Below are 26,551 nucleotides of genomic sequence, written 5' to 3'. Positions count from 1 at the left end.
TAAGTATTTTCCTTAAATATTTCTTAAATATTTTAAATAGACCTAGAAAGTGCAGCATGAGTTCTAAGTGTCTATAAACATGGCACTAAATTACTGTCAGGAGTCTGTTCATGTATCAAAAACAGCCTAGACATCAAAAACAACTTCTCTACCTGGATACAAAATCAGCAACAAAATCTGAAAAACATTGTCAAGGAACGTAAGTACCTCTAAACAATAAAGATGCCAAGTTGAATATATATGTTAAATAAGCATACTATTTATTTTTAGAGGTGCTTTTGTTATGAGGGCCCAGACATGAGAATTGGAACAAAGTCACAAGACGCAGCTTCCTTAAAAATTCTGTTTCACAATTCTTTGCGCATACACTTGTTTCTCCCATTTAAAATATCTGAAAGCAGTACCCAAGATTTCGCATCTTTGTGCCTTTTTCACAAACCACTCAATGTAACTTGATGGTTAAATGCTGAAATGAATTTTTTTTTCGGAGATAACTGAAACATTTTATCATACCTCCACTTAATGATTTGAGGCCCAAAGTAAACATGCTTTACTTTTCCAGTAAGTTTTGAAGCACAGTCCAAAATTGTCTATATGTATTTCCAATATTTTTATCAAGAAAAAGCTTTTAAAAAAATGAAATAAACAGCACTTTCAAAAAAATAAATCTCAGGAAGATCACAATGATCACTGATTATTCAGATAGAAGAAAAAACAAAATAAGTAACTGTCATGTCTTTTCACAAAATGTCCCCATTTGTCTAAAAAAAAAAAAAAAAGGAAAAGCTTTCTCTATCCTGACTCAATTCTTCCCTGAACTCAAAAGCGATTCAAAGCCGAAACAGTAATCATCAGCTAGGTTTCAAGCGGTGTTCACTGGGTGTGGACTGCAGGCAAATTAAGAAAGAGAGGGAAGGTGGCACTTCAGGTAGCAAGTACTTAGGAAAGATTTTCCCCAATGTAAAATATGGTTTACTGAAGTAGAAAGAATTGCAAACAATGTAACTATATGAATCTACTCTCTCTGAACCCAGTGATACAAAAATAACACCTATGCTGTGAAAAACTACTCTGAATACATTTTATTTTAATTACATTTTTACCAATTCGTATTTTAGCTTTTGAGAAGTCTGTTGGAGACCCTACACCACTGCTTTTCTTTTGGAAACTTAAGAATAACAGAATAATTGTGTATGTTAGTGTAGAATGGTATTTCTTGCTCTCACACTGAACTTGAGTAATAAAAAAGGAAATAATTTTCAAGTACCAGCAATGAACGAAAAAGCTAAAATCTATGCATATGTATCTACCACTTCAATGTGTGGGATTACTTCAGTAATTGTACAGGTTGCACATGTTAATACTAAGTTTTGGCATCACTTCATTCCCCTAACTGCATTTTTAGTAGTATAGTACAGTCTCCATTCTTCATTTTTGAAGGACACTTATTTTAAGGCCAAGGAACACCCTTTTGACTGACTTGAAGAGAGCAAAATAAAAAAATCTGTCCACTCAAATATGAAAATTATGGAGTTGACTCTAATGCAGAATAAAGTGTTTCTTATATCACCTGCAATATTAAATCGATTTAGTCTGCTGAAAAACAAAGCAGTGAGTTATTAGATCTATGTTTAATTCAGTGCACTTTATAACATATTTAAGGAATTCAGTTGTGTAAAACAGTATCTGAGTCTTATCAGATGAAAATATTTTTCCTTTTCAGCAAGCCTCGGATTACATGTCTGAGAAAATAAATTAGTCTCCAGTTCTACTGAGCTTGATAATAGTGCCCCCTAATGGGAATTTTAATATGAGTTTTTCTAGTCACTTTTTTAAAAGCATATATTCCCTAATACAAGCAAGTTATCTCACTATCAACTAGAGTAAATTCTGTAATATAAAAATGTATCAAGATTTAAACCACTCAAAGTAGAGTTCTCACATATGCAAAAACATTTGGAGAGAAATTCAGAGAGAAAAACAAAATAGAAAACCTTCATGCCACAAATTCTCTTGGTTTTTGAATCACCCTATTGTAACATAAGCCAAAGTAGCACAACCCAAAAAGTTAATCTCATGAGAAAATTTTCATCTATGTGTCTAATACTCAGTAAATGAGCAATCAGTATGTGCTAAATGAAAGATATTACAAGTCACAAAAACCTAGTTAAAAAGTGATTGTCATTCAGTGCCACACAGATCTTAACTATAGAGCTGAGATTCTTGCCCAAATTTTTTGGCTTCATATCCTTACCTTTCCACAATACAGGTATCCCCTATTTTTCAAAAGTTTGTATTACACCACTCTGCTTCTACAAAAGACCTACATTTGTACCTGTTTTCACTAACTGAAAGAAATCCAAAGAGAAATTTTGCTTTTAAGAAAAAGGCAAAAAGCGAAAAATATACTCAGCATTTGCTTTGTGATGAGCTGTTACAGGGGCAGCACACACCCCAAGAGCAAAAATGGCCCTGCCAACCTCCTTCCCCAGGAACCAACTGGGCATCTCAGCATCAAGCTGCCACAGCTTTGAACTATGTCTGTGGGCATCTACACTGTATACCAACCAATTTACTTTTGTGCACCCAAAACAAGTGAGGTAACTTGCTCATATTTTGTGCAAGATGTGTTCTAAGGTAACAGAAAGGCCTGAGGGGGTTATTTTTGGGTCTGCGAGCACTCAAAAATTTTTCCACATGAATTAATGGTAACTGCTTTCACAGGGACACTCTACTTTTGGATGGCAGAGAAAACCCGTACCTGCTCACAAGTGTGCAACCATGAATTAAATGACTTTCTTCACTATTATCTACAGACAGTTCCCTTAAACATCAACAATTCAACATGTAGTTTTTTTGTTAAGGAAAACTGCATTAAAATTAAAGCAAAAACTACCTATTCTGACATTTTCCAGATGCACCAGTGAAACAAATAATAATGTCAGCATTTTCATAACAGTGTCCACAATACATTCTGGACTCAGAGCCAGTGGTAAGGCAAACATCTAGAAGAAATAAACAACATACACAAAGTCATCAATTTATGATGGAAAGAGAAAACTATCACTTTATTCTTCAAACTTATGAAAGATGGAAAATAACAAGAAGAAAAAGTTTTAATATAAAAGGGGTGGCCAAACTTTCTTAAAAGGCCAGTGGAAAAAAAAAAATTAAAGTTTAGTGCCCATGCAGTCGGTCTCTGTCATAACTACTCAACTATGCCATGGCAGCAGGAACACAGCCACCGAAAATACATAAATGGGTACAGCAGTGTTAACCATTAAAGCTTTAGGTATAAAAGCAGGCCCACAGATTGTAGTTTACCAAACCTTAATTTGAAAGATTTCATTCTTAGACCACAGACTAAAAATCTCTACTTTAACTGAAGCACCAAAACAAAAACAAAAGGAAAAACAGAAACAAAAAATCGAAGCAGCTCAAAATATGTAATCACAAAAATTATGAAATATTCGATGAGTATTTTACTTCCTTTTAAAAGGTGGAAAGCAGAAGAAAAGATCCTTCCCTGAATGAATACTACTTTTCATTACTAGTTTTCATACTAGCAGGCATAAAATAACAGAACAGTAAGCAAAACAATGGGCCTTTAGAATGATTTAATACAATTATATGTAAGACTCTCCTAAGATATACCCATATAATGGGAAAATTTAGCTTCAGTTTTTATCTAGGTTTGATAAAATCCCAATGGTGACTACATACTAATGCCCATTCAGAAAAATGAATGGATTAGGTGAGGGATCCTAAAATTCAAGACTACTACACAAGGCTATGAAGAAATACATGACATTGTATTAGATTTTTCACATGTATAAGAAAAATAGCAAATCCTACTTAACTGGCTTCTAAAGATAAACCAAGAAAAACAAATTTAGTTATTTTACTCAAAAAGTAGATCTCAGTTTCAGAATAATGATGGCTCTACACTCAACACTCTTTAAAAGATAGCTTCGCTAATGTCTAAAACCAACACCATGTAAGGGAAAAACTGGGGGATTACGAACTAAGCAGCCACAAATTTCAATCCCTGCTCTACCAATTCCCAATTAAATTATTTTGGACAAGTTATCTGTATTACTAAGCACCAGTTTCCTAATCTGGCAAATGGGACTGATAAACCTTCAACTGTAGAGAGTAACAACTGATTACAGGCAATGTACATGCAGTACACAGGATACAATGCCCAACAATTCTTTTATTTAATGTTAAACTAGGTTTTGCCTTACCTCAATGTTAAAATGTTTTTTAATGAGCTTCTTAAAGTATATGTTAATGAAACAGCATATTGATCAATTACCTCAAGCTCCTAAGAGAAGTTAGCTTCCAATGACCAAGACCTAAAATTAGTAATACATTATGCTTTGAAGACCTAAAATTAGTAATATGTTATGCTTTGTTCACCTACCATAACTGTACTAACCGTTATTTCTTGCTCGTATTCTAAATTGAGAATTTTTATAAAACAAAATGAATTATTTGAGAACACTGTGTTAACAATAGAAACTGTTCAGTCTCTATTGCCACTTTCAACTGTACCACTTCCCTAGTCACTGACTAAGTCACCTCAAGTAAACCTCTCAGGCTCCTTGTAAACCAAAGAAACTGTGTTAATAATACCTTGTCCTCCAGCTCTAAGATAATTATTAGTGAAATGTAATTAAGCATTTCTAGATATGCTGGTGAACAGAAGAACTTATTAAGAATATCTTAACAGTAGTGCCAGAATGGACTACAGAGAAATCCCAACCTTAATCCTGTATTACAGTAGTTCAGATGAAATATTACAGTAGTTCAGATGTAACAAGGAGAGAACCTGGGCAGTTTAAAAAAAAAAAGATGTACACTGCACAAAAGTTTTTAAAATGCAAGTACTCAAGTGCCTAGAATAAAATAGCCTTAGTTGGTTTTTAGAAGTATTACTTTAATGAAAAAATGACTTCTGTAGACCAAACTGCAGTATCAAGATGCTAACCTTAGCAAGAGTATACTTGGTGTCTACTTTATGTTCAAAGTACTATGAGAATTGGAAGTCAAATGAGGTAAGTTAACATTTTATCCACATTAAAAGTGATCAGTTAAAGTTATATAAAAAAATTGATGACAAAAAGGAAATTAAAACGATCTCATGTACAGTAGCATCAAAACAAATAAAACAGGAATACAGGAAACACTTGTAAACCAAAAACTACAAAATACTGGTAGAAGAAAGTAAATGATACAAATAAATGGAGAGACATTCTGGGTTCGTGGAGTGGAAATTAATATTATAAAAGTGTCTCTACGACCCAAAGCAATGTACAGATTTAATGAAATCCCTATCAAATTCCAATAGCATTTTTTTGTGGAAATAGAAAAAAAATTCTAAAATTCATATGGATAAATCAAAGGACCCTAAATAGACAAAATAATATTGAGAAAGAAAAACAAAGCTGAAGCCCTCACACTTCTTGACTTCAAAACATACTATAAAGCAAAAGTAATCAAGGCAGTATGTCACTGGTACTAAATCCCTAGAACAGGGAAGAAGCTTCATACCACTCGTCTTGGCAAGGATTTCTTGGATATTATGACAAAAGCAAAGTGAACAAAAGCAAAAATAGCCAAGTTGAATTAGATCAAATTAAAAAGTTTCTGTGTAGCAAAGAAATCAACAGAGTGAAAAAGCAACCTACAGAATAGGATAAAATATTTGCAAACCATATATACATATGATAAGGGATTAATATCTACAATATATAAAGAACTCCAACTCAACAACAATCCTAAAAAAATGTGCAAAGGATTTGAATAGACATTTCTCCAAAGAAGACACACAAATAGCCAACAAGCAATCAAACTCTTAGAAACAGAAAGTAGAATGGTGACTGCCAGAGTCTGGAGGAAGAGGGAAGGGGAGGGGAGGGGAGGGATAGTTCAATTCCTTTTTAGCTGAGTTTATTTTTGCAAGATGAAAAATTTCTGGAGATCTGTTGCACAACAATCTGCATTACTTTAATGTATACTAAAAAAAATTTGTTTCACAGTTTTGCCACATTAAAAAAATAAATGTTACACAGAAAATGGTCCCTGAGAATTCAGACAAGCAAAAAGTTATCTTCAATTAGATTTTTTTTTAACTCTTTTAGGATACCAACTTTGGCCTTTGGTGAGAGTTTTTCACTACTAATGGCCTTTGCTAACAAAACAATTATAATTAAAAAATAAAAGCCCCTGAAATGCTTAAGGAGTATCTTCTTTCTGAAGCAGTTACCTCAACTCATCTCGTCTTAAACATTAAGTCAAAATACTACAGAAGGAAATGGATGTTGGACACAACGATCGCCATCCTTTACAACGTATCTGGCAAGCTGATTTCATAATGGAAAAATTAACATTAGCATAGCTGCTATCCAAATTACTGAAATCAAAATCATTGATTCCAAAAACGTAAAGGCCAAACTAATGAATTTTTTTGATATAACCCTTATTTTAGAGAATTTGTGTAATTTTTTCAAGAAACTCAGAACTATAAAATGAACTAGGCTAGCCTGAGATTCCTAATAACCAGTAATCAAAGGTTATGGTGAGAATTTATTGATGACCATTTGTGCACACTGCAAAGACACATTTGAGATAAGTACCATTACCTTCATCAAAGTCAGCATCATCTTCTGTATGCTGGGGGAAAGGAAAGCAGTTGGTAATTTCAAGCCGATCTTCAACAACCAGGCCCAAAAGCACTCCTTGAACTACTTCAGTTCCTTGTCCTTCTTCTTGATAATGTTTGATTATCTTTAATACCACCTAAAAGAGAGTATAGAAGCTTAAAAACCATTCTTATAGTTTATATTTTATTTCAAAGAAAAAATACACCATAATAGTAGGTTTGCAAAAGCCACAAAATTATATAACAGGATGAACCAAATTTCTGACAAATCATTCCATTTACCCTTACATACATAATAAAGTTCACACAGTCTAAATGTGCATCTAAAATTCCTGGAGTTTGAGACACGTCAAAAATGTTCACATACAACACTCATGGCCTTCAGGGTCAAGGATACCCAAAGGTCTAGCATCCCAAAGTTCCTTCAATCAAATTAAACAGTATCACTGCAACCTGATGTTATTATAGAGGATGTGTTCCTACTAACCTTTGTTAACAGGACGATAATTTCCTAACACAGATGATAAAGCCACCAATAAGACACAGTGATAAAGACATCAATTATCTGAAAGTAGCACCATTCCCCTAACAAATTCTCAACATCTCAAGATGGTTTTTGAATAGAGCACCTCATTAGTCAGAGGGAAGCAACAAAGGAAAAATGTACCCAAGAAGGTTCTGGTTGGTAACAGAGAACACAAAGAGAAACACATAGAGAAACAGGGTACTCTCCTGCACTACCTTATTTCCCTCAACCAGAAGGACATAGCAGATGACCTCTAACAGAATAACCAGCTCTTATGTTTCTCTCTCCTTTAATATTTCCATGATGATAAAGGCAGCACTGCATGGTTGAAAAAGCAACTGATTTAAAAGTTCACAGTAACAGCAGTAACAGTAACCATTTATAATTCCCATAACATGAGATGTTAATACAGGTAGAAGTGTCTTGAGTAGTGCTTGGCACACAGGGTTTATCATAATAGGAATAGTATTTAGTACAACAAATAATTATATTTATTTATAAGAAGGCCTAAAGACTAAAGGGCAACATGTGTAAAATATAATGAAAAGTTCTCAGAGGGAAAAATAAAAGTCTAACAACAAAATTATAATTAGTATTGTACTATTGTTTCACTTAAACAAATACATTATTGATATAAATTAATCACCAATAACCATTAGTGACAACAGGTTACAATTACTGAACATTATGTGCCAGGCAATATTCTAATTATTTCACATGTATTACCAAATCATGTAATTCTCACAATTACCTTAGGAGAAAGGTATTCTTATACTTACTTTACAAATTAAAGAAAACGAGGCAAAGAGAAAGTAGTCATACATCCAGGATGTGGCAGAGACAAGATTTAAACCAATTCAAACTCCAAAGCTTGTGCATACACTTTAACAACATGACAATTTTCATATAGTAACTCAATAATTAAAATAACAGATTACTAACAGACATGAAACAAAGATTTTGTGGTGAAAAGACCCAAAAAGATTTTACACCAGTCAAGATCCAGACCTCCTAAGAATAGCAAGCAGTTAGCATGCAAAAGACTGTAGAAGAACACCAACTGGTAAGACTGGCAGTCCATCAATACTGTGAAGAAAGTGCACAAACCTTACACATCACTGTATAAAAGACCTCTCCACTTCTTCAAAGGCAAATAATGGATTTTAAGAGTCAGGCAGGTGTGAGTATAAGTTCCAACTCTTGTCTAAATTTATTAGCTGTGACCTTGGGAAAGCTATGGAATCTTCTTAAGTCTTAGATCTCTGATTTCCAATATGGAGCCGTTTCAAAGCATTATTGACACTATTAAAAATGAGATAATGCACAGTGAATACTTCATACAGTGTCTGTCATATAATAAATGCTCAATGAGAAATATTGATTTTGTCAATAAAAAGAAAGCACAATTATTTAATTCCTATTCAACTTCTCTGCCAAGAACAATTATTTTCACACTTAACAAATAGAGGAAAGAAGATGGTGGTGTGAGAAGTGTGGAAGAAATCTCCTCCCCAAACCACATATATTTTGAAAACACAGAAAAATACAACTATTCCTAAAAGAGTGATCAGAAGTAACAGTATACCAGTCAGTCTACATATGGGAAAAGTGAACATCTCACAGAAAAGGGAAAACTAAAAAAGCCGTGACTTGGCAGGACCCGAGCACACCCTTCACCCCAGCTCACTAGAACAATATTCGTATTATAGGGGTAGCAGAAGAAGAGAGATAAAAAAGGAGAGAAAATGTCTTTGAAGAAATAATTGCTGAACTCTTCCCCAATCTGGGGAGGAAATAGTCTCTCAGGCTATGGAAGTCCACAGATCTACCAAAACAAGGGACCCAAGGAAGACAATACCAAGACATGTAATAATTAAAATGGCAACGATCAAGGACAAGACAGAGTATTAAAAGAAGCCAGAGAGAGAAAAAATATCACCTACAAAGGAAAACCATCAGGCTATCATCAGACTTCTCAACAGAAACCCTACAGTCCAGAAGGGACTGGCATAATATATTCAATGCAAGGAAACAGAAGGCCCTCGAACCAAGAATATTCTACCCAGCAAGATTATCATTTAAATTTGAAGGAGGGATTAAACAATCCCCAGATAAGCAAAAGTTGAGGGAATTTACCTCCCACAAACCATCTCTACAGTGTAAAGGGACTGCTGTAGATGGAAATGCACCTAAGGCTAAATAGCTGTCACGAGAGAAAATAAAAGCACAGCAAAGAAGTAGACCAATTAAATACTAGTCAAATGCAAAATTAAGTCACCTCCCACAAAGTCAGTCAAGGGATACACAAAGAGTACAGAATATGACACCTAACATATGAAGAAAGGAGATGGAAGAAAAAAAAAAGGCAGGGGGGGAATCTTCCTTCAGACTTTGTTTATAACAGCGTAATAAGTGAGTTAAGGTAGACTGCTAGATAGTAAAGAAGCTGCCCTTGAACCTCTGGTAACCATGAATCCAAAGCCTGCAATGGCAATAAGTACATATCTATTGATAATCACCCTAAATAGAAATGGACTGAATTCACCAATCAAATGACAAAGAGTTACAGAATGGATAAAAAAGCAAGACCAATCTATATGCTGCCTACAAGAGACTCACTTCAAACCCAAAGAAACACACAGACTAAAAGTAAAGGGATGGAAAAAGGTATTTCATGCAAACAATAGGGAGAAAAAATTGGAGTTGCAATACTTATATCAGATAAAATACACTCCAAAAGAAAGAAAGTAAAAGAGACAAAGAAGGACATTATATAATGATAAAGAGATCAGTTCAACAAGGTATAACCATTATAAATATCTATGCACCCAATATAGGAGCACCCAAATATGTACAACAAATACTAACAGAATTAAAGCGGTAAATAGAATGCAATGCATTCATTTTAGGAGATTTCAACACACCACTCATTCCAAAGGATAGGTCAACCCAACAGAAAATAAGTAAGGAGACGGAGGCACTGAAAACACATTAGAACAGATGGACCAAACAGACATCTATAGAACACTCAAAACAAAAGCAGCAGGATACACATCCTTCTCAGGTAAACACGGAATATTTTACAAAATAAATCACATACTAGGCCACAAAAAGGGCCTCAGCAATTTCAAAAACACTGAAATTGTACCAACCAGTTTCTCAGATCACAAAGGTATGAAACTAGAAATAAATTGTACAAAGAAAACAAAAAGGCTCACAAACACATGGGGGCTTAACAAAATGCTCCTAAATACTCAATGGATCAATGACCAAATTAAAACAGAGATCAAGCGATATATGGAGACAAATGAAAACAACAGCACAACCCCCCAACTTCTGGGGGACACGGTGAAGGCAGTTCTAAGAGGAAAGTATATAGCAATCCAGGTCTATTTAAAGAAGAAAGAACAATCACAAATGAATAGTCTAAATTCATAATTATTGAAACTAGAAAAAGAAGAACAAAGGAGGTCCAAAGTCTGCAGGAGGGACATAATAAAGATCATAGAAGAAATAAATAAAATTGAGAAAAATATAATAGAAAAAATTAATGAAACCAAGAGCTGGTTCTTTGAGAACATAAACAAAATAGGTAAGCCCCTAACCAGACTTATTAAGAGAATAAGAGAATCTACACACATAAACAGAATGAGAAGTGAGAAAGGAAAAATCACTACGGACACCACAGAAATACAAGTAATTATTAGATAATACTATGAAAAATTATATGCTAACAAGTTGGACAATCTAGAAGAAATGAACTTTCTAGAAAAATACAACCTTCCAAGGCTGACCCACGAAGGAACAGAAAATCTGAACAGACCAATTACCAGCCATGATACTGAATTGGTAATCAAAAACTACCCAAGAACAAAACTCCTGGACCAGATGGATTCACCGCTGAATTTTATCAGACATTTAGAGAAGACATCATACCCATTCTCCTTAAAGTTTTCCAAAAGGTAGAAGAGGAGGGAATACTTCCAAACTAATTCTATGAAGCCAGCATCACTCTAATACCAAAACCAGGCAAAGTCACCATAAAAAAAGAAAACTACAGACCAATATCCCTGATGAACAGAGATGTGAAAATAGTCAACAAAACATTAGCAAACCGAACTCAAAAATACATCAAGAGGATCATCCAACATGATCAAGAGGGATCCATCCCAGGGATGCCAGGATGGTATAACATTAAAAAATCCATCAGTAGTAGGGGGAGTCTAGTAACCATAATGTTGCTCATGTAACTGTAGATTAATGATACCAAAAAAAAAAATCCATCAACAGCATCCACCACATCAACAATAGGAAGGACAAAAACCACATGATCATTTCCATACACGCTGAAAAAACATTCAACAAAATGCAACATCCATTCATTTATGATAAAAACTCTCAACAAAATGGGTATAGAGGGCAAGTACCTCAACATAATACAGGCCCTATATGACAATCCCACAGCCAACATAATAATTAACAGTGAGAAGCTGAAAGCTTTTCCCCTAAGATCCGGAACAAGACAAGGATGCCCATTCTCCCCACTTTTATTCAACGTAGTTCTGGAGGTCCTAGCCATGGCAATCAGACAGCACAAAGAAATAAAAGGCATCCAGATTGGCAAGGAAGAAGTTAGAAGTTAAACTGTCCCTGTTTCCAGATGACATGATACTGTACATAAAAATCCCTAAAGAATCCACTCCAAAACTACGAGAAATAATATCTGAATTCAGCAAAGTTGCAGGATACAAAATTAATACACAGAAATCTGTTGCATTTCTACACATTATCGATGAACTAGCAGAAAGACAAATCAGGAAAACAATTCCATTCACAATGGCATCAAAAAGAATAAAATACCTAGGAATAAACCTAACCAAGGAAGTAAAAGACCTTTACCCTAAAAACTACAAAACACTCTTAAGAGAAATTAAAGAGGACACTAATAAATGGAAATTCATCCCATGCTCTTGGATAGGCAGAATTAATATTGTCATAATGGCCATCCTGCCTAAAGCAACCTAGATTCAATGCAATCCCTATCAAAATACCAACAGCATTCTTCAATGAACCGGAACAAATAGTTCAAAAATTCATATGGAACCACAAAACACCCCGAATAGCTAAAGCAATCCTGAGAAGGAAGAATAAAGCAGGGGGGATCTTGCTTCCCAACTTCAAGCTTTACTGCAAAGCCACAGTAATCAATACAATTTGGTAATGGCACAAGAAAAGACCCATAAACAGAATAGAGAGTCCAGATATAAACCCAAGCATATATGGTCAATTAATATATGATAAAGGAGCCATGGACATACAATGGGGAAATGACAGCCTCTTCAACAGCTGATGTTGGCAAAAGTAGACAGCTACATGTAAGAATGAAACTGGATTACTGCCTAACTCCATACACAAAAGTAAACCCGAAATGGATCAAAGACCTGAATGTAAGTCATGAAACCACAAAACTCTTAGAAGAAACATAGGCAAAACTCTCTTGGACATAAACATGAGTGACTTCTTCATGAACTTATCTCCCTGGACAAAGGAAACAAAAGCAAAAATGAACAAGTGGGACTATATCAAACTAAAAGCTTCTGTACAGCAAAGGACACCATCAATAGAACAAAAAGTCATCCTACAGAACAGGAGAATATATTCATAAATAATATATCCGGTAAGGGGTTGACATCCAAAATATATAAAGAGCTCACACACCTCAACAAAGAAAAAGCAAATAATCCTATTAAAAAATGGGCAGAGGATCTGAACAGACACTTCTCCAAAGAAGAAATTCAGATGGCCAACAGGCACATGAAAAGATGCTCCACATTGCTAATCACCAGAGAAATGCAAATTAAAACCACAATGAGATATCACCTCACACCAGTTTGGATGGCCACCATCCAAAAGACAAACAACAAATGTTGGCAAGGATGTGGAGAAAACAGAACCCTCCTACACTGCTGGTGGGAATGTAAACTAGTTCAACCATTGTGGAAAGCTGTATGGAGGTTCCTCAAAAAACTAAACATAGAAATACCATTTGACCCAGGAATTCCACTCCTAGGAATTTACCGTAAGAATGCAGGAGCCCAGTTTGAAAAAGACATATGAACCCCTGTGTTTATCAGAGCACTATTTACAATAGCCAAAAACAGAAACAAACTAAATGTCCATCAGTAGATGAATGGATAAAGAAGATGTGGAACATAAACACAATGGAATATTATTCAGCCATAAGAAGAAAACAAATCTTACCATTTGCAACAACATGGATGGAGCTAGAGGGTGTTGTGCTCATTGAAATAAGTCAGGTGGAGAAAGACAAGTATCAAATGATTTCACTCATCTGTGGAGTATAGGAAGAAAGAAAAAACTGAAGGAACAAAACAGCAGCAGACTCACAGAACCCAAGAATGGACTGACTAACAATTACCAAAGGGAATGGGACTGGGGAGGATGGATGGGAAGGGAGGGACAAGGGGAATAAGGGGCATTTCGATTAGCACACATAATGGAAAGAGGGTGGGGCACAGGGAAGGCAGTATAACAGAGAAGACAAGGAGTGATTCTGTAGCATCTTACTATGCTGATTAACAATGACTGTAATGGAATATGTGGTGGGGACTTGATGGGGAGTCTAGTAACCATAATATTACTCATGTAGTATATTAATGATACCAAAAAAAAAAAAAAAAGAAAGAAATATATCTGGAACTTTCAGGCCTTGAAATATGCCTAGCTGAAGTTTCTTAAGCCCCTCTATGCCTGTATACATGTAGAAATGTTGAATAAATTGCCTTCCTAAGAAGTGTAAATAGACAACCAACCAAGCCAAAAAGGGAAACTCACAACCAGAGCATTAGCTCTGTGAGTTCAGGCAGCAGTACCCAAAGGTACTTCAGAACTGGATACAATTCACAAGCTAGGAGCTGAGTCAGGAGATGGGTGTCTTGGACTTGTCTGAGTGGGAACTGGAATCAGAAGTGGAAACTGAGACCTTTCCGTTACCCTATATTCACACAGATATGTTCACAAATGTTCACAGTAACATTATTCATAACCAAAAACTGAAAGCAACCCAAAGGTAGCTGGATAAACAAATTGCAGTATGTCCATTCTGTGGAATACTACTCAGCAATAAAGAGAAACAAAATATTAATACAACAGGAAAGAAGCTCAAAACCATTATATAGTACTAAGTGAAAGAAGTCAAACAAAATGCTATATACTATATAATTCCATTTATATGAATTCTAGAAAAGGCAAAGCTAGTGCAGGTAAATGGCTGCCTGGGCCAAAATGAGGGGAAGGATACTGACTGCAGAAGAGCACACTCTTTAGAACAAGGCAAGTATTTTACCTCTTGACGTGGTAGTGATTATACAATTGTTTACAATTACTAAAGTTCATCATAGTGTCTACCTAAAATGAGTGGATTCGATTGTGTACAATACCTTCACTTTAAAAAACTGTACACACCTTAAGAAGTCTGTCTGATGAAGAAACAATTCATGTATGCACCTGTCCCCAATTTTACTCTCAATTTCAGAGTTCAAAGATCCCCTAAATTGCTAGGTTAAGAACTACTACTATATCCCTACATTAAGTATAATGTATATTTTATGAACCATATGTAGAGACTCAGGTTTGTAATAAGCCTAGACAATCAAGAATAAATTAAATTGCACTGTTTTAAAAGTCAAAATATGTCATTTAGAATTTTTCTATTATAAGTATTTTATAATCAATGATGTTGACTAATTAACAGATAATGACAGCTACCTAGAAAATTCCACTATGTGAAACACCAGAATTTGAATATTTACTCCATCCTCACACCAAAAAAAAGAAGAGCTAAAAAAAATCCACACTACCCAAAATTCTACGTTAACAAGTATATTTCTCAAAGTGTATAAGCCCTAAAAGCAAACATTCAGACCTAAACACCAAAGATGAACATGAAGACATCTAAAAACCACTTATAGCCATATGCAATATTTGTGTCTATGTACTTAAGGCATTTTCCTGGAAAAAAGGCCATGGCATTCATCTGATTCCCAAAGACATCCATGACATACAAGAGGTCAGAATAAGTTGTAAAAATTAATAGTAGTAAAAAAATTAACGGTAATAAAAACCTCTTAGATACAAGCAGTTATGCCTTTATGTTTGCATGAACAAGAATGATGTGGAAGGACATACCTTTTCTTTTATGAATCCTTGTATTAATTAATTAATTATAATAAACATGCATTTGCTTTTCATTAAAAACATCCAATAAAAAATTAAGGGAGTATTTTAAAATACAACAATCACTGCACTTTACTGCACAAAGCTTCATAAAAGACAAATTTCCTTGTTTGACAATGCTGAGCTGACAGAATGTTGTGGACATATCTTGATTTGAGCATGTTATTTTGGGTATATATTTAAAAATTGGCTAAATAAGTGGCTTAGAAAGAAAAAGAAAAAGAAAAAACCATTTACTATTAAGCCTTAGCACCTGCTAAATTTTAAATTCTAATCTCTTGTTGATATGGTTACTCTTCAGCTCTATTCACAGATGTCACTGCACACACACACACAAATTACCAGAAATTGTGTATATGTATGCACCATCAAGGTGAAAGAGGTAACTTTAAGAAATATATTCAAGAGAAGCCTAACCTAAGCCAATTCTAACTCAGCAAAGTAACAATTCAATCTTAGTGCAAACTAATGGCATAAATCTTCACTAGGAAAAGCAGCTGTCCCTGTAACACACATAAAAAGTATCTGTTGAAAGCCCAGTTAAAATGATTACAGACATAAGCAGTTTTAAATTGTCAGAACTATATATACCATGCATCATTTTTAACCTTCCTTTATAAAGAGGAGTTCACTGGGAATGCTCAGAGGTTGCATTCTCTATTGTGAACATAGAATAAGCACACAATGAATCTTTTTAAACTGCTCACAGATTAAGAAATTGAAATACAGATAAAGTTGAAATTACTACAACATTTTACTACTATAATAATAATAAAAAAGTAAATCTAGTAGTACTTAGTACTCACAATATTTTACTTATGGTTCTATTAAATACTATTAGATGCAGGTCATAGGAAGATGCTCTTGGCTAAAACAGGTATGAAAGTCACTTATGAGCACTTCTCAAGCTATCAACGGTGAAGAACTCACATTCCTCCATTCCACCAGAGACCAAAATTTTTTAGAGAGATTAAAAATTACTTCCTAGAAAAGTGAAAAACTGTTAAAAGACACAGAAAATAAAAGCCCAGAGATCAAACACTAGAGTATCATAGCAATATCAAACTGCTATAAAAATTTCTCAAAACTCAAGTCTCAAGCCTGGGCTTATCTCATACAGACTAGTAAGTAACGAATCATACTCCACACTTTGGGTAGCACTGGTTTATGGAACCTGTAACATTAAGCAGGTAGACAGTGCTCTCCCAACTCCAGAAGCTGAACATTCGGAATTTATAATCAAACACTTCTTAACTTATGTCACTGATAAGAAGTCTCAAACTATAACATCTCAATAGATGTGACCTCTAAACTGTGTGCTGTCAAGCCCATAATTTCCTCTACCACCCCTTGCTGTTTCTATAGGATAAGAAAGGTGTACTCCTTGGCTGGGGTCAAACCACTATTATGTTAGTTTTGATTATTATCTCAACACTCTTGTTTTTAAGAAGGGTAAGAATAAACTTATTGCAGCGGCAAGAGCCCGCTTTGAATTGCAAGACCTACAAGACAGAGGTAGTAAAACAGCAAACTATTTATCATAAGCAAACCCAGCTGAAGCCCCAAAATTCACACCTTGATTTGCTGTCTTCCATTTGTTGTCTAGTATATAGTAGCCCTAAAACTAATTTTAGGTGAGAAAGAAAACTTTAGTAAAAGCTTAAAAATTAACTCTGATGAGTATATACACAAATATGAACCTCTGGTCTGTAGAAACAGAAAACTCATATAACATAGTTGTTGAGAGGCTTGGCACTAGAATAAAAAATAAAGCTGTAAGTGCCAGCTCTGTAAACTTGAGCAAGTCAGCTATCTATCCTAGCCTCACCTACCTCCTGTGGAGATAAATCAGCACCTATCTCATATCATCGTTGCAAGGATTTAAAAATAATCCACTCAAAATATCTAGCTCACAATGCCTGATAAATCCTCAGTGTCAGCTGCAGTTACGACTACTATGAATACAGTAAATTATACCTGATCTCATTTGCTCATCTATTCACTATCCAAAAAATATTTAGCAAATGACTAGAATATGGTAGGTATCATCATGGCACTGACCCTCGTCTCCCCAGAACGGTCAGAACCTATTTCTCAAGACATTTTTTCTGACTAGTAAGACGTAAATGTAACTTATTAAAATTCAACTACCTGACACCAAACTTCCATTTTTGTTAAGACTTACCAGTCATCCAGAGCTAGAACTACCTCTCAGAACATCCAATACAACAGGTTTCAGGATATGATTTTCTGCATTAAAAAATCAAGAGTAAGATTAAACTGATTTATTCAAAATATTTCTGAATATGTGTATGTGAATATATCTAAGTTTTCCTAAAAACATTATCCTTGTTAAAAATAAAGACAAGATCCACTCCAAGAGTTCTCTAAAAAGTATGAAATAAAAAGGCAAAGCCCAAAGGGCACCAGTTGCTGGTCATTTGGAGAAGAGGTCAGGCAGGATGCATGATTGCTAGCTGGCTTTATTCCAGTTTTACAGATTCTAGGAGGTAAGGTCCACAGCCTGAATTTCTCTCATCAATCATCATCAAAGAAAAGCTATTACTGTAGAAGAATTTTAGTCTCAAAGAATCTCTAATGCCACAGAACCTCCCCCTAGCATATTCTGTAAAGTCAATATCTAGATTTTCATTTAACTCTGCCTTCTTTCACTGACTGATCTGTGAACTTGGCAGTTTTCTTATTTAGTTAAGCTTAGATCATTTTTTCTAACACTGAACAAAGAAGGTATGTATTGCCAAAATGAAAATTCAAAAATCAGAAAGTAGCACTAGCCTTAAATTGAACACATTTTAGGGCTGAAGTGGGATAGGGGTTCCATTTCATAACTGGCCTAGTCAAATAATAAACAGGATTTAAATCACTGTTGTTAAAGTTTTGATGTCAAAGAAATTTAAGAAACTTCCAAGGAAAAAGATATTTTGCTCCTGACACATGTGATTAGTTAAAATACCCCAAAACACTTAATTAGTATCATCTCTTTATTTCAGTTTAAAGAACATGTTTCATTATTATTCTATTGGACCTAATGCTCATTGATGTTCCCAGTTTTAATGCTAAATCAACTAATAATTGTTAGGGACAGGGAAAAAGGGCAATGTAGCCTCAAAAAATTCAACAGAATAATACTACTCTCATCATAAAAGTTAGTCATGAGAAAGTACAATGATGCAACTGAATGTACAAATGTATAGCTACAATTCAATGTTAACTAATAAGGATGTTTAATACATAACATTAAATTTTTACTTTACCAACTCAACATATATATAACCAATCTGCAAATTTTCCCACATGCAGCTGCAAGGTAACTTTTCTCAAGTAAAATGAGTCATAAAAAGTCTTAGCTGGAATAAAATTAATTTCTCTCTCACACACACACAAAAAAATTCAAAACTGTTATGAACTGTCTACTTCCTAAAACATTTAAGTTTATTATATACTCAGGAGCAGGATCACTGCTTAATTAGAAGGCTTAGGTGATATGGGGCATTTCGGTAAGTTTGTTTCTGCTTCCTTAACAGGAAGCAGTACTTGCTAAAAGATGTCCAGAAGGAAAGATTTAAAAAGAGTAACTATGATTACCTCTTGGAAGAGGGTTGTTCAAGATAGGGATGAAAATGTGAGTTTCCTTTCACTACTTACTCTTTTTTGCCTTTTGATTTGTGTGCCACAGTGTTATGGCTCTTTAGTTAAATAGGCTTAACAAATTAAAAGGGCTTCAGCTTTCCAGTATGAAATGTATACCACATTAATCCCAAAATGTGATTATTCACCTTCTTTCTCAAGAGGTCCTTCAGAACAAAACGAAGATTATGCGTTTCTACACAAAATGTAAAACAGGGGTTTTCTTCTATCTAAAAGGAAGAGATGTGGGGTTTAATTGTTTTATAGGCTAAACTTAAAAACTATCTCAAGCCCACATTTGGAGACTAAAACAAAAGCTAAAGAGGATCTTAAAAGTCAAGCTATACAGCAGACTCACAGTCTCCAAGAAGGGACTAGTGGTTACCAAAGGGGAAGGGTGTCGGAGGGCAAGTGGGGAGGGAGGGATAAGGGGATTGTGGAGTATCATAATTGGTGCACATAGTGTGCGTGAGGTCATGGGGAAGACAGTGTAGCTCAAAGGAGAAAAGTAGGGACTCTGTGACATCTTAGTATACTGATGGACAGTGACTGCAATGGGGCATGGGGGGAACTTGATAAGGGTGAATGTAAATAACCACATTGTTTTTCTTGTGAAACCTTCATAAGAGTGTATATCAATGATACCTTAATTTTAAAAAAGTCAAGCTATAAAGTTTGATTTTAGTTTATTTTATGTAACAGGGATTTTACAAAGGGTTTTTGCGTTCTGAGCCTATAGTTGTCCTTTAAGATTTACCACTTACTTGGCAACTTTGTGCACTGACGGTCAAATACAAAATGGAATTATAAGACTAGTCATATGAGGTTTTTGCAACAATTCAGAAAAGACCACAGAAATAAATAGTGCAGACAGTACCATTACAAACTCAAAAACTATGTGATCTTAGAGAATCCAATAAAAACCTTCTAAGGAACAAAGATGATACCAGAAGCCAGGTGACTTGGGTGATGGTGATACCGCTAACAGACAGGAAATACTTACTGAATTGAATCATTGTAACTAGTATACCAACCTGCACACTTAATTTTAAATATAAAGGCTAAAATTTTTTAAAAACCATAACTTTCAATTGGCAGTAGTACCAAGAAACAGCTCTCCAATACTCTGTAAGTGGGAAAGTAAGTCATACTATACAACTACTCTGGACAGCAATTTGACATGTTTAAAATGCTTTAAAACATTCATAACCTTTAATCCATTAACTGCAACTCCACATATTTATTAAAGCATAGGAAAAACACTAGAAAAGTAAACCCCAAAACCTTAATGGTGCTACCCACCCTATGAGTTTATAAACTAATTTTCTTTATGGTTTATGATTTCTCCAAACTTTTCTCACAAGGAATGTATATTGTTTTGTTTTTAAAAATTCTATTTTGGCACATTCCTAGTTCCCATAGATAAACAAATATTTGCTACTTACATCAAATGAAACTAGCTGGGGCCAGGGACAGAAGGTATTGAGGGGAAAAAAATCCATTAATCACCTGGATACAATGAATACCTGTGGTATTTAGATACTACTTGGGGAGAAAATAAAATCTTAAATTTTATGCCAAAATCCAGCTGATATTCAGACTCAAAGGGTAAAAAAGTTTTATATTTCGATTAAGTTAATATTGAGTTACCACTATTTTGCTGAATTGATTTTTCTTCTACATGCTTTGGGCTTGGTTCCAGCAGCAACAAAAATAAAAAGTACCACTCTAGCTTATACCAGAGTCCTGCATCAGCCCTTTCAGTATTGATTAACCAAATACAGTCATTCATCAATGGATGGGTATGTAAATTAAAATGACTCTACTATTAAATCTCATCTTTACAGGATATAACCATTTCATAAAATTAACTTTTACAAACAGTACTTTATGGGGGGAAAAAAGCTTTCTCTTTAAGTATATTTTTTCACACCTTGCAAGTGAAATAATACCCAAGTACCATAATTTAGTTTACAAAAAAGTTATGAACTAATTTCCAAAAGAAAAGTAAATGCATCCAAGATTTGTGTAAATGCTGAAATCAGAAGTTTTCCTCCAAGAAATTATCTAAAGTAGACCTGGTTAAGTGAAAATGAGCATATTTGACCACAAAAATAAGAACTGGAGAAAGCAGAGGCTTTTCACTGCAAATTTTGAGGCCAGGACTAAGCTAAAAGTCCGGAAAAATGCCATCAATACTTAAATTACACGAAGTTGCTCAGCCAAATTCAAAATCCTGCTATTAAGCAGAAGATTGAAATTTAAAAATCACACAGGAGCTAGGTGAAACCAAAGGTAACAAGAAAGCAAAAGATAAGAAACCAGTAGGCTGTTGTAAAATACTGTGCACCCATACCTTTTAATGTCAAAATAGGTATTTAAGGAGTAATGTATGCCATCTCATCTAGGCCAGATATGATGCAACAACTAGAGTTAAAATTTTCATTACATTCCATTTACTTGGTTAAGCACCCAGACTGGAATCCCACTATAATGAATAAAATTAATACCAACTACTCAAACTATTATTACCAATAATTAAACATCAATAGGAAATTATGTTTATTAAGCTTCTATTTATTACAAGTCTTAAGAAAGCCATGCCTTAAACTGAAGGAACAAAACAGCAGCAGACTCACAGACTCCAAGAAGGGACTAGCAGTTACTAAAGGGAAGGGGGTGGGGAGAGCAGGTGGGGAGAGCGGGAGAAGGGGATTACGGGACATTACGATTAGCACACATAATGTACAGGGAAAGCAGTATAGCGCAGAGAAGATAAGTAGTGACTCTGTAGCATCTTACTATCCTGATGGACAATGACTGCAATGGGGTGGCGGGGGACTTGATAACATGGGTGAATGTTGTAACCACAATGTTGCTCATGTGAAATCTTCATAAGATTGTATAACAATGATACCTTAATAAAAAAAAAAAAAAAAAAGAAAGCCATGCCTTATCCTATTAAAGAAACTAAAGCCCAGAGACGCTACTTGATTTATTAAATCATCTCCTTCACGGAAAATACCATGTATGCTGGACTCCTTATATTTTTCCAATTTAAGAAGCAACACTAACACAGCTTATCGTCACTGGTATTACATGCCTTAGACACAGGAAGCACTGTCAAGAGTTTTTTGGTTTGTTTTTTTTTTAAGATAATCAACTTCAATAAGCCTGCTGACCTTAAGGGAAAGGAACAATGCCCAAGATGTCTGCAGGGTTATCCAGATCTTGAAAGCATCCTGAAAAGGAAGTCAAATGGACTTAGGTTTGCCTACCTAAGGCAGGTAAACTGCCTTCCTTAGGAGTACGTACAGTACTCCCAACTCTCCTTAATATACCTATTTCCTTCAATGTTTATTCCTCAATATTTTAATCTGTGTGACCCATAGGCTTGTCTTTGTGTGAAAAAAAGGTTGTCTTTCTTCAAACTCGAAAATATTTACAAAATTGATTTCTTGTAGCTACAAATCTTCTAGAATAAGATAGGTTATTGAATGTAAAGATTCTAATATATTAACTTTTTTGTACATTTTAAAAGCTATAAATCTGTAACAGACCTAAATCTTAGAAAATACACTTCCTGATGCTTGCACAAGGATCACTGGATTTTGTGGACATCTTTACATCTATTTCCCCCATCCTGACATTCATCATCACATAAGTTATATGTACCTGAGCTTCCTCATTTGTAAAATGGGGTTAATAATGGTTCCCATATCAAAGACTTGTTATATGGCTTAAATGGTACGATATGCATAAAGAACTTTCAATAGTACCTGGCACATAATAAGGGCAAACATCTGTTGAGTCCTTACAATGTTTGAAGCAGTTGTAATAATGGAAACCAGAATGAATCAAGGATGGTAAGCTGTGATCTGAGTTCAAGCTCTAAGATGTATTTATGTCCTTGAAAAGCTATTCAGTTTCTATTAGTTACTGAATCATATATAAAATACCGCTAAAACTTGTTCTATCAGCTTCTGTAGTTTCTAAGATATAACAATGTATGTCAGATGTTTTTATAAAATGTGTAAAATAGACTGCATACTTAATCCTCATTCAGAGTGTACTCAGTGTCACATTAGAAATAATGCTCCTAAAACTGGTTACCTGGTTTTTCATCAATAGCAAATGAAAAGCTAGAAATCAAGGATATAAAAGGTAAATTTAACAACAACAAAAAGCAACCAACTAGAAAGGTAAACTACTTAAGACACTTAAAATTCAAATATAGGGGACATTTTTTATAGAGCTAGACATAAATACCCCATGGGACTCTTAAGGGACCGTGTCCAGTATGGGGCAAAAAATTATGTTCTTAATGATAATACTAAGTCATCAAAACATGGTTAATCTGTGTTCAATATTCTCTGACTAAAGAAGCAGAAATTTATGTAACAGACTTCAGAAAGATTTATAATTAAAATGGCTGATTTGTAAAAGTTTTGGTGCTTTAAAGAGTTTCAAGTTATAACTAAAATATTCACACATATGAAGCAACTTATTCTCCACTGAAAACAGAAAACTGAAAGGAGCCAAGAGCCAGTTATTTTTTGTTGTTAAAACATTAAAATAAGGGGTGGGGCGGAAAATGGCGGCGTGAGTAGAGCAGCGGAAATCTCCTCCCAAAACAACATATATCTATGAAAATATAACAAAGACAACCCTTCCTAGAATAAAGACCAGAGGACACAGGACAATATCCAGACCACATCCACACCTGAGAGAACCCAGCGCCTCGCGAAGGGGGTAAGATACAAGCCCCGGCCCCGCGGGAGCCGAGCGCCCCTCCCCCCAGCTCCCGGCGGGAGAAGAGCAGGCAGAGCGGGAGGGAGACGGAGCCCAGGGCTGCCGAACACCCAGCCCCAGCCATCCGGGCCAGAGTGTAGGGCCCTCGATACTGGGAAAACAGGGCAGCAAGAACAGTGAGCAGGCACTGGAGGCTGGGCGACAGAGGACATAAGAAAAGCGCGCGACCATTTTTTTTTTTTTTTGCTTTTTTGCTGCTTTGTTTTGGCGAGCGCTGTTTGGAAGTCTTAAAGGGACAGGGACCCCAATATTAGGGAAACAGGGCAGAAAGACCGGTGAGCAGAGGCCTGAGGCTGGCACCGGAGAATAAAGAAAAACGAACGACCACCTTTTTTTTTTTTAAATAAAAATTTTTTTTTTTTTTTTAATTAAAAAAATTTTTTTTCTTGTTTTTTTTTTGTGGTCGTTGTTTTGTTTTGGCGGGTGCTTTTTGGAAGTCTTAAAGGGGCAGGGCGAGCCACTTAATCCAGAGGTAGGGAATCCGGGACCTCTGGGCACCCTAACCCCTGGGCTGCAGGGAGCAGGGAGGCCCCTTACGGAGATAAATAGCCTCCCAGCAGCTCCTGCTCCAACGCGACTCCACCATTTTGGAGTAGCTGCCCGAGCCAGGCCACGCCCACAGCAACAGCGGAGATTAACTCCATAGCAGCCGGGCAGGAAGCAGAAACCCTGTCTGCGCGCAGCTGCGCAGCACAAGCCACTAGAGGCCGCTGTTCTCCCAGGAGAGGAGGGCCACAAACCAACAAGAAAGGAAGTCCTTCCAGCCGTCACTCGTCCCAGTTCTGCAGACTATTCCTATCACCATGAAAAGGCAAAGCTACAGGCAGACAAAGATCACAGAGACAACACCAGAGAAGGAGACAGACCTAACCAGTCTTCCTGACAAAGAATTCAAAATAAGAATCATAAACATGCTGACAGAGATGCAGAGAAATACGCAAGAAAAATGGGATGAAGTCCGGAAAGAGATCACAGATGCCAGAAAGGAGATCGCAGAAATGAAACAAACTCTGGAAGGGTTTATAAGCAGAATGGATAGAATGCAAGAGGCCATTGATGGAATTGAAATCAGAGAACAGGAACGCATGGAAGCTGACATAGAGAGAGACAAAAGGATCTCCAGGAATGAAACAATATTAAGAGAACTGTGTGACCAATCTAAAAGGAGCAATATCCGTATTATAGGGGTCCCAGAAGAAGAAGAGAGAGGCAAAGAGATGGAAAGTATCTTAGAAGAAATAATTGCTGAAAACTTCCCCACACTGGGGGAGGAAGTAATCAAACAGACCACGGAAATACACAGAACCCCCAAAAGAAAGGATCCAAGAAGGGCAACACCAAGACACATAATAATTAAAATGGCAAAGATCAAGGACAAGGAAAGAGTGTTAAAGGCAGCTAGAGAGAAAAAGGTCACCTATAAAGGGAAACCCATCAGGCTAACGTCAGATTTCTCAACAGAAACCCTACAGGCCAGAAGAGAATGGCATGATATATTTAATACAATGAAACAGAAGGGCCTTGAACCAAGGATACTGTATCCAGCACGACTATCATTCAAATATGACGGTGGGATTAAACAATTCCCAGACAAACAAAAGCTGAGGGAATTTGCTTTCCACAAACCACCTCTACAGAACATCTTACAGGGACTGCTCTAGATGGGAGCACTCCTAGAAGGAGCACAGCACAAAACACCCAATATATGAAGAATCGAGGAGGAGGAACAAGAAGGGAGAGAAGAAAAGAATCTCCAGACAGTGTATATAACAGCTCAATAAGCGAGCTAAGTTAGGCAGTAAGATACTAAAGAGGCTAACCTTGAACCTTTGGTAACCACGAATTTAAAGCCTGCAATGGCAATAAGTACATATCTTTCAATAGTCACCCTAAATGTTAATGGGTTGAATGCACCAATCAAAAGACACAGAGTAATAGAATGGATAAAAAAGCAAGACCCATCTATATGCTGCTTACAAGAAACTCACCTCAAACCCAAAGACATGTACAGACTAAAAGTCAAGGGATGGAAAAACATATTTCAAGCAAACAACAGTGAGAAGAAAGCAGGGGTTGCAGTACTAATATCAGACAAAATAGACTTCAAAACAAAGAAAGTAACAAGAGATAAAGAAGGACACTACATAATGATAAAGGGCTCAGTCAAACAAGAGGATATAACCATTCTAAATATATATGCACCCAACACAGGAGCACCAGCATATGTGAAACAAATACTAACAGAACTAAAGGGGGATATAGACTGCAATGCATTCATTCTAGGAGACTTCAACACACCACTCACCCCAAAGGATAGATCCACTGGGCAGAAAATAAGTAAGGACACGGAAGCACTGAACAACACACTAGAGCAGATGGACCTAATAGACATCTATAGAACTCTACATCCAACAGCAGCGGGATATACATTCTTCTCAAGTGCACATGGAACATTCTCCAGAATAGACCACATACTAGGCCACAAAAAGAGCCTCAGAAAATTCCAAAAGATTGAAATCCTACCAACCAACTTTTCAGACCACAAAGGCATAAAACTAGAAATAAACTGTACAAAGAAAGCAAAGAGGCTCACGAACACATGGAGGCTTAACAACATGCTCCTAAATAATCAATGGATCAAT

The 26,551-nt window shown here is 35.7% G+C and overlaps 1 protein-coding gene across 1 annotated transcript in view; it reads right to left on the bottom strand.

Annotated features, from left to right (window-relative positions):
• The window catches only part of EIF3H (eukaryotic translation initiation factor 3 subunit H), a 120,653-nt gene that overhangs the window by 84,697 nt on the left and 9,405 nt on the right, over positions 1–26,551 (bottom strand). The window contains exon 2 of the mRNA XM_036876361.2: positions 6,648–6,804. Coding sequence (XP_036732256.1) covers positions 6,648–6,804 — 157 coding nt within the window. The remainder of the gene's footprint in view (positions 1–6,647; positions 6,805–26,551) is intronic.

Source organism: Manis pentadactyla, chromosome 3 (genome assembly GCF_030020395.1).
Source record: "Manis pentadactyla isolate mManPen7 chromosome 3, mManPen7.hap1, whole genome shotgun sequence".
In the NCBI taxonomy this organism is placed as follows: Eukaryota; Metazoa; Chordata; class Mammalia; order Pholidota; family Manidae; genus Manis; species Manis pentadactyla.
This window is presented reverse-complemented; position numbering and strand designations above follow the sequence as displayed.